Source organism: Toxotes jaculatrix, chromosome 14 (genome assembly GCF_017976425.1).
Source record: "Toxotes jaculatrix isolate fToxJac2 chromosome 14, fToxJac2.pri, whole genome shotgun sequence".
In the NCBI taxonomy this organism is placed as follows: domain Eukaryota; kingdom Metazoa; phylum Chordata; class Actinopteri; family Toxotidae; genus Toxotes; species Toxotes jaculatrix.
In genome coordinates, this window is record NC_054407.1 from 10255337 (window position 1) to 10270008 (window position 14672).

Below are 14672 nucleotides of genomic sequence, written 5' to 3' on the forward strand. Positions count from 1 at the left end.
GGAGCCTCAGGAGCCAGCAGGTGGTACTCTACTGTCGGCTCTTCCCCACTGTTGAATGCGAGCAGGCGGCTGGTTGAAGAGCAGAAAGCCGGAGAGGGGAGAGCACAGAGCTGCGACCACCGGGACGAGCTCACACAGAGAGAGAGAGAGAAGACAGAGAAGACAGAGAAGACAGAGGAAAGACCAGCTGCTGCTCTTCCTCTGGTCGACGATGGACAAAGTCGGGACCGCTGTCACTTCAGTCATCGTGGTCAGCCGCTCTGCCTCCTCCGGGCTGTGAGTCTCCGCGCTCCGCAGAGGTGGTCCGCGGAACCCGGTGACCAGGACAGGACGGTGCCGAGACTTTGCAGGTTGCACCAATCCGTGTGTAGCGTCCTGCAGTGAAACCTGCTCTCTGGGAGAATAAAAGGCAAGACTAAAGCGTCTGGTAGCTCAGAGGGAAAGAAAGAGGAGACCGACTGGGACAGCAGCAGTTTCAGTGCGGAATTATTGTTAGATAACGGACTCAACAAGGGTTTACACCGACATGGGGTAAGTGTGACTGGGTTAGTATTTCCTAGATTTAATTAGGCTTGAAGCGAAAATTGAGAGTGAAGAGTTTGCTGTTAAATTAAACAAACTATTTTAATGATAAACAGTTCATTTTTGAAGAGTTGTTGGGTTTATGCATCAACTCTCTCTGCCTTTCTTGTAGAAAGGAAGTCTCAGTCACCTTGTAAGATGTATCCTCACCACAGAGAAAGGTAAGAACATTTACCAGCTTGGCCTTGTTTTTTTATTTTGTTTGTTTGTTTGTTTGTTTGTTTGTTTGTTTGTTTGTTTGTGTTTGTTTTTTCATGTGAAACTTTGTGATTTCCTGTTCTTGTGACCTTGGGATGTGAACCACTCCACGTAAACCTGAAGAAAAAAACACCTTATATTCTTGATTTCAGAACAAAGGAAAGTTAGCCTTAACTCGTGAAAGAATCAGTAAATAGAAATAGAAATGGAAGATTTCACAAGTTTCCTAATTTTGCAATACAGAATTAGGAAACTTGTGTCATGTAGCATCAGTCCTCTGATGGGTTTTTTGTGCTCTGCAGTGCATCTGGAGCAATGTTCTGGTTTCTTTTTCCACCGTTGTACCAACACAGATTCCCCAGGATCTTTTCAGACTTTATGAATCTGTTAAATTAAGACCATCGTCTTCTGTAGTGTTTTTGCTATGTGTGGCCCCAGAGTGTTCAGATTATTTGATCCATAATTCTTAGTAATGATTGTGCTTTGGATGCCTTTATTGGAGTTGTCACTAAAAGAAGAAGGGCAGCGGTGCTGAGCAGGCATTAGTGTATGAAACTGCTAATTTCTTTCAAGTTAACATAGAAACATCTGTCTGATTTTTCAAATATGTTTGTAATTAGCAAGAACACACTATAATCATATTTTTTTGGTTATTACTTCGGTCTGAGGTACTTCTAGTATGTGAGTATTAATCTGTAGTAGCACAGCTGTGAACTGCCACAGCCAGTTGTGTTGGCTGCTCACTGAAATCGGATATTGTTGCCCTGCCGCCTTTTAGATGGATTATTTAAAGACTACATAGTTGCAAGCAGCCACTTCTTTTCTTTAAGCACCAGGAGAGACTGGAGGATTGCCTCTAAATGAAAGAAATAACAGAAGCTTCCTTACATTTATTTTAAAATCTGTCTTTCTAATGTTAAACAGCTGCGTATCAAAGATTTAGATAGATCAGATCAGAGGCTGACAGGAGAAACTCAGTAAAGCAGATTGAGGATATTGTAGATTGTGGTAAGAATTAGTGGGGTTATACATCCGGAGGTGCAGCCCTGACCTCCATCCAATCACTATCAGGCTTTGTTCTACTTCAACATCCCCATTAAGCCCCACAGGCCACATCCATCTGCTGAGGATGAAGGTCGAGCAACTGAAGATCCTTGAGATGTGATCAACTACTGTCCAGTTAAGAGATAGACACACACAAAAAAAGACATGAGGGCACACACTGTTTTATACCACCAGAGTGTGTCTCAGCAACAATTTTCACACACAGGAAGGAACACGTGTTGAGTGGAGTGTTGGTGAAGTTGTGTATGTTGCTCAGGTGGGATGCCTTTAGATAGATAAGATAAGATGTTCAACAGGAGAGCACAGACACCAGACCTCAGACACAGTCAAAGCATGGTTGTAATGGGACAACTTCATATTTGAGTGAGGGACCTTTCCACTGCCTTTCTGGAGGCACAGTGAAGCGAGCGACACCCCTCAGTGACATAGTGCAAAATCAAAGGATAAAGGTAAATGGTAAATACAACAGTTAATCAATCAATAAATGAACAGAACATTTGCAGTTACTTTGATATTGATTGTTGAGAATATTTTCCCAGCTAAATTCGGGAATATTAACCAACTCCGGCTTCTCAAATGTGAAGATTTGTTGTTTTTCTATTACATGTTGTTTTCTTTGTGAAATACTACGGGTGATGATTGGGAGTTAACATCAAAGTGTTTTATTTTTTTGGTTTGTTTTTTACAGGACTTGAGAAGCACTGCTGCATATGTGTAAAAAGTTGTATAAAGTCTTTCATGGCTCCAGAGGGAGCTGCGTGAAGTTTACAAGTGCCTCAAGTGATGTCACTTGAGGCAGTGTAGGGTCTGAAGACTGCAAGTTTGAAAAAAAAAAAAAACAACAACTTGAAGGTATAGGGTTAAAAAGAAGTGATGTTACCAGACCTCTGTATCCTGCTCCTCATCTCTGCTTGAGGTTTAGTGGCATTAGGCTACAATATCCATTAGCAGCATAACACATCCGAATCTCCAACCCAATTGTCGGCAATGAAATTGGAATAATACAGATTAAATCTGGTGCTAAGTCTGTCGAGTAGTCTTCTAGTGTGAATTCAAAGAGGTGAATCTTTCTGCAGTTAAAGGGACACACTACTAGTTTTACACATTGAGATCAGTTTGCTCATGCACCGTACTACACAACCTGTAAAAACAGTTGTATAATGTTTTCTGTGGCTCTAAAGAGAACTTTTTAAAGTGTCATTTCATCTTTCTTCACCAAGTATGGCAACTTAATGGAAATGTAATACTAAATCACTGAAGTGCCCTTTTAAAATAGTTTCGGTGGCTGAATGAATTGTATGTCAGTTTGCCATCCTCCTTTGCCATCAGTTAAAGTAATTGCATTATCTAAAAGTAGTAAAAGTCAAATTCATATGCAAGCACTAAGCAGATACTTAAAATTACTACATAATCAAAACACTATATCAGATTCAGCCATAATCACAGTAGAATTATATCAATTGAAAGCTAGAGCACAAACTCCCAGCCTCACACAGGGTGCACTCAACTCAGTGTCTTATCCCAATCAGACCTCTCATCAGTGTATGAGTGGTTGTGGAGACCGAGCAGCAGATCCACTGACATCAGGGCGGATTACTGTGAGATGAGAAGACTCGTAGCGCAGGTTATCAGAGCGGAGTGCTGTCGAAATGCCACTGTTCACATTGGCGTCTTCACGGTCAGTTATTGAAACGCTGTGCGTGTACGAGTCCATATAATGTTTCTCTTTATCATGATCTTCTACGGTGAGAAGACAGAGAGAGAGAGAGAGACCATTACTGGATTTGTGTGTCACTAATGGGGTCAGATATAAATGTACAGTGACTGGCCAAAATCATACAGTTCTACTGGGAACAGCCACGGTAATTTACAATACCTCAAAGAAGAAGAGGTGTCCTGGTTTTTTACCATTTCATGCTTTAATTAGGCTTTTTAGGCAACATTTTGATGAGACGGAGACGAGCGGCAAAGATATGAGTGAAGAACAACAACATCTTGTCAGGATACTAATATTCTTTTCTAATCAGAATTGGTATTGTCTGTGTACTTACTGTTAATGACAGTGTTCACTATTGATGTTACCCAAAAACAATGATTCACATGGGTTTATAATCTGTCTGCCTCAATTTAAAGGCACTTCACAAAGAAGACCTGCACAGCAGAATGCCTCAGCTCATGTGTCTTGGGCTCCCTGTGGTACAGTGGGATGGCCAGCGAGATAGTCAGCGCTGTTATTTGGGCATCAATGTGGCCTCCAGCCATGACCTTTAATTTGTAGTGAGTTAATTTTCGTGACTTTTCATCATGAGGTCAAAATTTCAGCAGTGAAAATGTGACATTTAAATTGGTATTTTGTCATATGTACTCCTACTTTCTACCTTATCTTATGTGCCTTATCTTGTGTGAGAATACACAGTGCTGGTCTGAGCTGACCCCAGCAGAGGAGGAAGAAGGGAGCTGAAAAGAGAGAAAGACCTTTAGCAGTCTTGCTATTCATACCACATGACAGTGGCTGAACCACCTCCCAACACTGGTGACTTTGTTGCTTTGATATATTTACCTCGTCTCCAGGATACATCTCTGCAAACACTGCCAGGAGCAGAGCAGAGGGTGGAGGGTGAACGGCTCAGGAGAGGGTTCAGAGCGTTTTCGTCAACATCATTTGCCAGTTAAGTCACAGCCCTGTATGGCTGGTGAATGACGCAGGGAAAAGAGTTGGAGCAAGCCAAAGGATGAGTCCAACATCTGTTCCTGGATGGCAGAGAGACAGAGATGTCTTGTGATGAAAATAATCAAGGATTTCCCTTTTCCCTGTGTCTCCCTTCCCAGAAGCGAGACACAGAATGAGCAGGATTGTACAATAATGAGTTTTAATGGAAGAAGTTTTAAAGGTTCAGATGTTCATGAGAACACTCATGAGAGAAGTCCATGCATAAAGATTTTTGTCTTGTTTTTGAGATTTTAAAATATCCAAAACTTCCTATTCCTCACTCAGAGTTTACAGAGTTACTTAGAAATTGTAGTGAACAGACCTGAAATCTGTGGGGGGACTTGCACTTTGACATAATTCCCTATATGTCAGAATTTTCTTGTCTTATCTCATCACCATCCCTGTGTTTTCTCATCCAGGGAGCAGCCGATCTTCAGTGCCCGGGCCCATGTTTTCCAGATCGACCCTGCCACCAAGAGGAACTGGATCCCTGCCAGCAAGCATGCCGTCACAGTGTCCTTCTTCTATGACGCCAACCGTAATGTCTACCGCATCATCAGCGTGGGTGGGACCAAGGTGAGAGGGAGGAAAACGGTAGCAAAGCCACTGTGATTGCAGAGAAGCAGGTGGCCTTGGCACAGAAAGAGGCTTATTTGTATTTGTAACAAACCCACAGGCAAAACAAAGTGTGACAAACAGCAGCTTCACATTGATTTTCCTCTGCACCAACCACACTCTGGCCAGAAAATCTGTGAGGTTAAGAAATACACAACAAACAAAACCACAGTGAGCGTCAACAAATCAGCAGCCAGAGCGTCTTTCTTGCAGGCCTGTGGATTTAGCTTACTAGGGACATCAAGCACTGGCGTGGAGAGAGGGGTGTGGTCTATCTGATCTCTTCTTAGCACCTCTAGTCTGACCCATATTCCTGCCTCCCAGAAGGCAGTGCGGGGTGGCAGTTGGTCGTTCAGCTGCCCAATCCTGCCAGGACTGGTGTCTGCCTCCAGAGTAATCTTCACCGCTGCTGCTGCCACCGTCCAACATGTTATGTCAAACCGTAGAGATGCAGACTATGGAGTTCATGTAATCATTTGTTGGAGGGAATAGAAGAAGGAAAAGCTTCTTCCTAAGCTTCCATCGCCCTGCAATTCTGGGATTTTAAATCGGTCCCCATCATTGTAACGCTGGAGATGACGTAAAAAGGTTTATAAATAGATCTGTTCTAAAAATCTTTTCTCTTGTGCTCAGGGGGAAAGAGGTGGCTGCGACCACTTCCCTGAGAATGAGGTGATGAACCTGGTGGATATGCTGTGTTTCTTTGCGGCTGCCGTTTCTTTACGGTTGTCTATGTGGCAGAAATGTGATTTAAATTTTCCTGGGCACTTAAGCTGTACAATAATAAGAACTTGTGATTTGGCAGAGCTCTGGTTTTTGATCATTTTTAAAAGAACAAACATGTCTCAGAAGAAAATGCTTGATAACATCTGCTTGCCAGGAATCCCAGTGGAGTTAATGCTTCACACAGTAAGCACAGATGTTTTCTTGTGTTCTTCGCTTTTCCAGCAAACTTGTGAAACATGAACTTATCTCAGTGTTGACAAGGTAGATATGTAGCTGCAATATTCAAAGAATGATGCAAAATTATATGTTCAAAACCTTTTATTTACAAAAAAGTTACATTTTTAGGTAGATATTTCTGGAATTAAACTTTTCATATGTAAAATAAAGTCATCAGGGAACAACGGTATAAAAAAACATGTTCATATTCATAGTCATCATAGTTTATCAATTTCTAAAACGAGGAGAAGGACTGTAAGAAACTTACTGCAGTGTGACGAATGGCTGAATATTATATTTTATTTATATATATAAAAAGCAAGAGCCCCTCCGATGTGATTAATATTTTCTTTGAACCTTCTCCTTTATTATCTTGGGCAACATGACAAAATTATTTTAACAAATCCCAACCACTCTGAGAAAAGCTGGGTGAATGAATCTGGGTTGAGAAAAAATGTTAAAACCTTCTTCTGACTTCTTCCCTTCCCCACAGCTCTCACCTTTATGTGACCCTCTCGCTCCCATGATAATTTTCTCCCATAACAAAAAACAAAAAACAAAAAAACACTATTAGCACTGGTTATTTTAGTTAGTTTTGTCCTTATCCTTCTGTCTGCTGCTGAGCTCACAGAATCTTCTCTTTTGTTCACATGTTATAAATATATAATATAATATCTTATAGGAACATCAATTTTGTTGTCTCTGTATCTTCAGGCAATTATCAACTGCACCGTTACACCCAGCATGACGTTCACCAAGACGTCCCAGAAGTTTGGACAGTGGGCTGACAGCAGGGCCAACACTGTCTACGGTCTGGGTTTTGCTACAGAGCAACAGCTGCACCAGGTAAGTTGTACCAAAGTTAACAAAAGTTAAAGCACTAAAGAAATACTTTTCACTCACTGTACATTGTCAGTGGTTAACTAGTGCTGCATTATTAATGCTTCATTACCTGAAACAGTTAATCACTGGTCCTCTTTTGAAAAGTTCTCAGAGAAGTTCAAGGAGGTGAAAGATGCAGCTCGCCTGGCACGAGAAAAGTCGCAGGATAAAGAACTGGCCAACACAGCGCTCACCATTGCTGCTCCTCAGGTGAGCTCTGCCCTTTTAAAAAGAAAAAAAAAAACAATGTTAACATGAAAGTAGAACAAGCCTCTGCAGGTATCAGGCAGAAAGTGTAAATGTGGAAACTTCATCATGATCCACAGAAAAATCCAGTGAGGTGTTTTTGGCATTTTAGGATTGAGAAGACACTGTGAGCAGAGGCCAAGGTTAGATTGGTTAGATGAATGCACCTGTGGCACCTTTGCAGCAGTTCAGCTATTAGACAGGGCCGCTGTGATTGAATCAAAGGAGAAAAAAAAAGGCAAAAGAAAGATGAGCTGGGTCACTTGTCTCGGAGGGGAGTGAAAGTGAGGAAAACTAGGACGATGGTAAAATTATCCCGTGCTGCTCAGCAGTGCATCTCATCCGCATTTTCTACCCACTGTTACCGAGAAGCCTCTGTTTCAAACTCTGTAATGATGAAAATGTAGTCAGCTCAGGGCTCTTTTGATCAATAGAGAATAATTACCCGTCAGTTACATCTGCTTGGTCATGAGAAAAAAGGCCCGCTTCCTTTTAATTCTACAGCTGAACAGATTCCAAGTGATGTCTCTCACTCCACGTCTTTATTGATTTAATGAACACATCGGAGAAGCCAAAGCTCCAGAAAATTGCCACCTGCGTCAATTAATTGTGCCTGATTCCTGCTAAGTAGCGGTGCGCTGCATAACTGATCACCCAGCTTAGCATGACTGTCATTGTGATGCTCTGAAATTGAAATATGGTGTGATTAGTGTTGACATATTTCTTTGTCTGTTTTTATACCCGGTGGATTTCCTGTGTAGTTCTCACAGGTGAGTCTTTCATTATTGTTTTGACTTCTTGATTCCTGTATAGCCAAGTATCATTTAGCACCACACAAAACACCAAATCATTTAAAGCACAACAAACACACTCTGAAAATCTTTCTTTTTCTCTATTTAAATAGAAAATAGAAAGCAGTTTTTTAACAGTAGCTCTCCTGTGACTTTGTGTGTTTTTAATTTAGATATCTGGATTCTCAGGTCCAAGATTCGTTCTCATCAGCATCCTCTCTCCTCTCTCAATATTGCATTTAACGTTGAGACTATGTTTTGATATAATGATGTGTGTGTTATTAGGAGAGTCCATTTACTGATGTGTTCCTCAGGACCTCTCGGATGAACTCCAGTCACCACCTGTGATGTGTGTGAACGGACCGGAGGACAAGCTGTTCCGCAGCCAGAGCGCGGACATCACCCTATCATCTGAGAAGGAGCGTATTAAAAAGATGCTCTCTGAGGGGTAATCAAGTAACACACACACACCAACAGAATAGAAACTGAAGTAACCACAGACACGTTCTTCTCCTTTTTCTGAGTCCAATTTCACCTCCTGTTCAAATTCGGTGATTGTGTGTCTGTTTATTGTTTTAAAAATCTTGCGTTGTCGACTCCTAGCTTCTTTCTGTTCTGCTTTGCTGCTCACAAAGTTAAAACCTGACGACTGAATAGAAACAAGGGGAAAACTCTCTCTTTGTCCACAACAGAGTTTGTTTGACAACAGAGCAAACTGTTGTCCAATGTTGCTGAAAACAGTAAATTTTAAGTAAATGAGTTGTGTAATAAAGTTTTCTGTTAAATGAACTACTTTTACTGTGTAATATCATTAAAAGAATAATCCAACATTTTGGGAAATACATTTATACATTTTCTTGCCAAGAGTGCGATGAGAAGATTGACAACACTCCCTTAAATATAATGGTTATTAAGAAAACTAGAAATCACATTGTTGAGACATTTTTTTTGGACATTTGCAACATTTTGACTTTTGACCACAGCAGTTTGAACACCAGCTAATCTTCATAGAGTTATTACAGATGTGATCAATGCTATTGATTGCACCTGAGCAGGTGATACGTTGCCTTTCATGTTCCCTGCAGTGCTCAGAGTATTAAACTGGTTTTCATTTCGTGGCTTTAATTTCAGTTCGATGTCACTGGATTTGTTAAGCTTTCTAGGAAATGGAGAGGCCATTGTTGAGGTGACTCATACATAGCATCAAATAAGGCCTGTAAACACCCCCCCGTTCACTCCTTTGAGCCACCCACAATGCTTTTATGTCCTACAGTCCAATTATTACAACAGAAAGCTGCTTCTGAATGGTTGCCATGGTAAACCGTTGCCACGTGACAACCTCAAGCTTTTGAGATGTGCAGGGATGGAGCAGAGGCGAAGGATCAGAGATGAAAAGCTGCTGATCTTTTCTGCAGATTGAACAAAAAAATTGATGACATTTAACAATCTCATGTCTGTATTATTAGAATAAAGTAACATGTACAGTAGGTGGGCCCATAAACTGTGAAGAAGTATAAATGTATTATATATTGGGACTAAACACATTGTATGCACAGTCCAAAGTAGGATTCAACCTTAAGCCTCACAGATAGTGATGTTTTATGCTCATAACATTTGGATATAAAATCAAGGTCAGCAGAATAGTATCATTGTAATGTAAAAACAAATGTGAAGAACTACACAAAAGAGACTCTGTAATGCTAAACTACATGGCAATCATCAAGTACTTGTTCATCAAATAAAAGTCTTAAATCTGATGATCGAACTTAGTCAAAGACACGTCAGTTGTCTGATGTCTTCTTAAAAAATTAGCCTTTGAATGTCATATTCAGTCTTCTGATGAGGATGACTTTTTATAGTGGACCCTCCAAGATTAGAGGATTACTGTGGGAACAGTTTGGTCTTGTTTGGGCATTTTAATGAGTGTATCTTAGTTTTGTTACTAGACTTGTGAAATGACCTTCACTCTGGGCTGTAGGTGTGCTGCTGCAGGCTGCAGTCCTCGGTATAGCCTCCTTAACAGTGTTATAGAGGCTTGGTGCTTGTGTTAAACAGGCCAACAGCGTTACACCATGTTCCAAAGTTTTGGCAGCAGGAAACTTTTGCTGTTCCTACACAACAATTACACTATTCAGCCTCATGTTGCTATGTTTTACAGAAGACTCAATTTTAGCACTTCAAGGACATCTTGTCCATGTTTCCTCAAAATGTTTGTGAGAATTATGGGCCATTTATGCCATATATTATCACAAGATGATATTATATTATCATGTAATATGTATCACTGGTTTACGGTTTTGTTTTCATGTTTTTCAGGTCTATTTGTGAGATGAACCTGGAAGCTGAGCTCTTCACTCTCCAGGACAGCAACTCCAAGTTGGTGGCAGCTTTGCATGAGGCTAATGCAAATGTGGAGCAGTGGAAGAAACAGCTGGCGGCGTATCAGGAGGAGACCGAGAGGCTGCGAGAACAGGTGAGTATTCGGTCTGATGCTCAGGCAAACGGGGCACTTTATGAAGATGCTCTTTTAAAGTGTGTTTACCCTGAACACTGAATTAACCATTATCAAATTATTCATTCAGAGGCAAAATAAATAAATAAATAAATAAATAAATAAATAAATATATATATATATATATATATATATATATATATATATATATGACTTACAAATCAATACCTACTACTGTATTGACAGTTTTGATCCTCTGTGTGCTCAGAATTTCTTTTATTGTCCATATGTGAATTGCAAACTTTAAATTGCTCATCAGTATGTGCTGGGCCCTTCCTCTCCCCCAATGCCTGTTGGATAAGCAGTTTGTATGGTTGATGGATGGATTACTGTTATATGAAAAGCGTTGTAGAAACATTGCCCTCAGTTCTGTATATTTCATGTACAACAGGGAAACCTCTGGTTTCTACTACCAGAGGTGACTTTAGAAAAAGATCTGTTCAAAGGTGACACACAGTTTTTTAATGAGAAATTAAATTGGGTTAGAAAGCACTGATGCATTATTGAGTCAAACACTGAAAAATTAGTTGTTCTCTCTTGTGGCCTCTGAAGTCCTTTGGCCTTTGTGTGCAGCCAAGTCCTTGTTCTTTCTGCAGTAACCTGCAGGGTTGGTGGTTGATGGTTAAGGTCACACCTAATTATCAGAGCTGGAGCTGTGAAGCTCTGTAACAATACACAGACACTTAGGTTATATTGCTGAAGAAACAGAAACAAAGTTGATGGGACTCAGTCTGTCAGTCTGTTGCATTCAGTAATGACAGTCGCACGTCTTTCTCTGCTGAGGAAGGCCATGCTGGTTTTGATTGGGCCGTCGCTTTCAGGCACTTCATTTCCTCTTAAAGTTTTATCGTAGCAAGAAAAGTACAAGTTACTCAAGCTGATAACACACTTCATCGTTTGACATAACTTGCGCTTCAGGCATTGCCCCTGCCAAGTTTTAATCAAGGTGTTCTCTGCTGGTTGAACTGGATCACTACAGTACAGTTTGGTCTAAATATGCCGAGCCTCAGGAGGGTTTTACACTTGAATTACCTTTCAGGTTCCAGTGGATGCAGATGCCAATCCCCACTCATCAATAAAAGGTATTTTCACCTTTGCTGGTAGCTGATTCCTCCAGGAACGACCTCGCCTCAGGCTGACAGTTACAAACCTCCCTGATTCAACGCTTTAATACCTTGATCCCTTTCCATTATAGCCTGGCTTTACAGTATCGATCACGGCTTTTTAATTCTCCAGCGCTCGCCTGGTATTTCAACAAGAAAACGCTTTAACCATTTTAGTCCAAACAAATTCATACAAGTGAGGACCGTGTTTCCTGTAGCCCGAGTTCTTGTTCCCCCCGTATCTGAGGAAGGGGACCAGGTGGCTGAAAATGGTTCACGTCTCTGGGGTGGTGTGAGAGGGAGGGAGGGTTTGTAGGACAGCAATATCCTACTTTCAATGCCCCAGTTAGGAAAAAAATGAAAAATCACCAGAGGGAGCTGGCATCTACTCGGTTCTGTCTTTTCTTTTTTTTCCTTCATCTTCTTTCTACTGCTCCTTCTTGTCTCAACCATACATGGTTTAAAATTATCCAGCTTGTCACTGTCAGACACGGGGGTGTTTTTAAAGGAGTCCTTCTGTTTCTCTCTGATTTATGGGGCCCAAGTGACACTGCAGTGAGGGTGCCAATCCTGTTTACCTGATAATGGGGATCATCTGACTGTTGATGAATCCTAGTTGAAGATAAAGTTAAAGCATGGTCTTGATAAGCGGGTAAAATGGCCTTTGCTCCATTTTTTGTAAACCATGTTCCACATGCTGAACATGATTAAATTGTGTGTGTGTGTGTGTGTGTGTGTATGCGTATGCTGTAAGGTGGCTGACCTGGAGGCCCATGGAGGCCAAGGCCCCAGTGACCTGCTGAAGGATGAGTTGACCCAGTCTCTGGAGGAGCTGGAGGCCCTGCTGAAGGCCAAGGATGAGGTTGGTATTTTATTGTGCCCTTTGTTCCAGAGGTGGAAAGCTGCATTGTTTGTCACAGAATGAATGACCCAGCTACCTCAGACTCAGTACCTTTTATTCTTTCTCAGGAAATCCACATTTTGCAAAGCAAGAAAGCAGAGTACCACGAAATGGAACATGACAGGGATGAGGCTATACACAGATTGCGGGTAGGAATGTGATTTTTACACAACGTTGTGCTTTCATAAACTATGTTTCATTGAGTCATAGTGAAATAATCAGTAGTTAAACTGAGTTTTTTAAACTTTCCCTGCTTGGCCTCTCTCTTTGATTCCCCTTCTCTGCAGGAGATGGAGATGCGTAATTCAGAACTGGAGCGGCGCATCCAGAACACAGAGCAGAACCTGAGTAACTCACTGGAGGAACGGGATCGTATGGACTCTGAGATCCAGCGGGCCATCGAAATTCTGGACATCAAGATCTTTGACCTTAATGACCTCCGCCAGAGCCTGTTTAAACTCATCGACAAATAAGAAGTACAAAACGCCATCCATGAGAGAGCTGGGTCAGAAGACAGGGTTAAATTTGTCATGGCCACGGCAGCAGGGAGCAAACAAAACAAGATGGAGCTGGTCCCTGTCCTCTTTCAAGCACAAGAACCACCTCGGCTGCAGGAAGGTTTCTCCATGTGTGTGTTGCAGCAGTGGCTGTGCTGTACTCAACAACATACTGTAGGTCTTGGCCTAAGCAGCAGCATATACATGGTATTGCTTGTCCAATCTAACGTTAACGCTTCACGTTGCTTTCAAGGGTAACATTCAATGCAATAAACCAACTTTAAGGTAAGTGCTTAACAGTGCTAGACATTTAATATTGAGAACTGGTGCTTGTAGTTTTTCATAAGTATGACTTTTGTATAAAAAAAGGCAATGCAGTGTCAATATGAAGAGGCCTTGATTTTTTTCAACTGAAAGGTGATATTTAAACATCTTTACAGCAAAATGAGTCGATGTACATAGGGAAAGGAACATTATGCTCTGTGATAGGTGAATGCAAATGCAAGAGCACGCAAGACAAAATGACTTTTAAGAGATTTGCCTATTTAACAACTTGCATACAACATAATTGTTACTGAGTTAACAGTCAGCAAAGTTTGATTCATGCAGAGGTCAACTCGTGTCGTGTACGGTCTTGTAGCTACCCATGCATAATGTAGCAGTTATAATGTGTAAAGTGAAGGACACAGTGGTTCTGTGTGGTGCTTTTCCACAGGAATAAGCAATGGCATGTATTCAAGGTCAGTGAAATAGCATGCTAATTGTGTTTGATATTAGGGGGAGGCATGGACACACAACTTGAACTCAAACAGTAGATCTGAATATTGACACCAAAGATCAAATGTTAAGAGCAGAGTGATTGATAAGGTCTTTCAGCAGCTCGTCTATTATCACAACTTCATTCAAGCTTGCAAGGAACCTTTAAATCTAAAGTAAGTTACAGTAACTCTTAAGTATATGTTAGTAGATAGGATATATTATGCAATTAAAATTAGGATAAATGTCTTCAAAATGGTATGAATCAGTAATGCTACAGTAATTAATGAGTAACCATAAGAAATAAAAGTCATCATTTAGTCTTACAGATAAGTTTAAGTGACATTTGGACTGGCCCAGTCTAAATACTGTGCATCCTCTTGTAACTCACCACTAGCTTAGCAACTTATTTATGATAGCTGCACATGTTAATAAAAACATGGTTCTGATTGGTGACGCATTCAAGGAAATTTGAGACATTTTCTGCCTTCTGCAGTTTTTCAGCACGTTACCTTTAGCTGTGGACAATACTTTATATCGTAGCCCTTGAGAGTGTGGCTGTACTGAATTAAAGCAGAAAAACAGAACATCCAGTTTTTATCATGCAGACTGTATTGTTTAACGTGGTCTAAGAAGCTGTGTTTGTATTAATTTTTTTCAAGCCTTACTGTTCTATTTTAAGGATGATTGTGGACAGTCATGCCAGCTCTCTGTCTCAAACTTTGAGATGCTGCCATGACAGTTTGGAAATAAAAGCAAAGAATACAGTCACTCTGTCATACTGGTTTTTTTTTTGTGTGTGTGTGTGTGTGTGTGGACAGTCTGGTTAAAGAATTCTGTTTCTACCATAACATTAATCCAAATGGTTACAC

General features: G+C 40.9%; 1 protein-coding gene across 2 annotated transcripts; it reads left to right on the forward strand.

Annotated features, from left to right (window-relative positions):
* The first annotated feature begins 125 nt into the window (after nt 1–125).
* On the forward strand, nt 126–14497 carry LOC121193086 (homer protein homolog 3). 2 transcript variants are annotated; one of them, XM_041055212.1, is made up of 11 exons: nt 126–531; nt 695–743; nt 4975–5131; nt 6827–6958; nt 7100–7204; nt 8002–8010; nt 8346–8479; nt 10348–10504; nt 12401–12508; nt 12616–12696; nt 12835–14497. In XM_041055212.1, the coding sequence occupies exons 2-11, from the start codon at nt 721–723 to the stop codon at nt 13018–13020; spliced, it is 1092 nt and encodes a 363-aa protein (XP_040911146.1). In that variant the 5' UTR covers nt 126–531; nt 695–720; the 3' UTR covers nt 13021–14497. The 2 variants fall into 2 exon arrangements, with proteins under 2 accessions (XP_040911146.1, XP_040911147.1); XM_041055213.1 differs by having other exon boundaries at nt 8367–8479.
* Nucleotides 14498–14672: the final 175 nt, after the last annotated feature.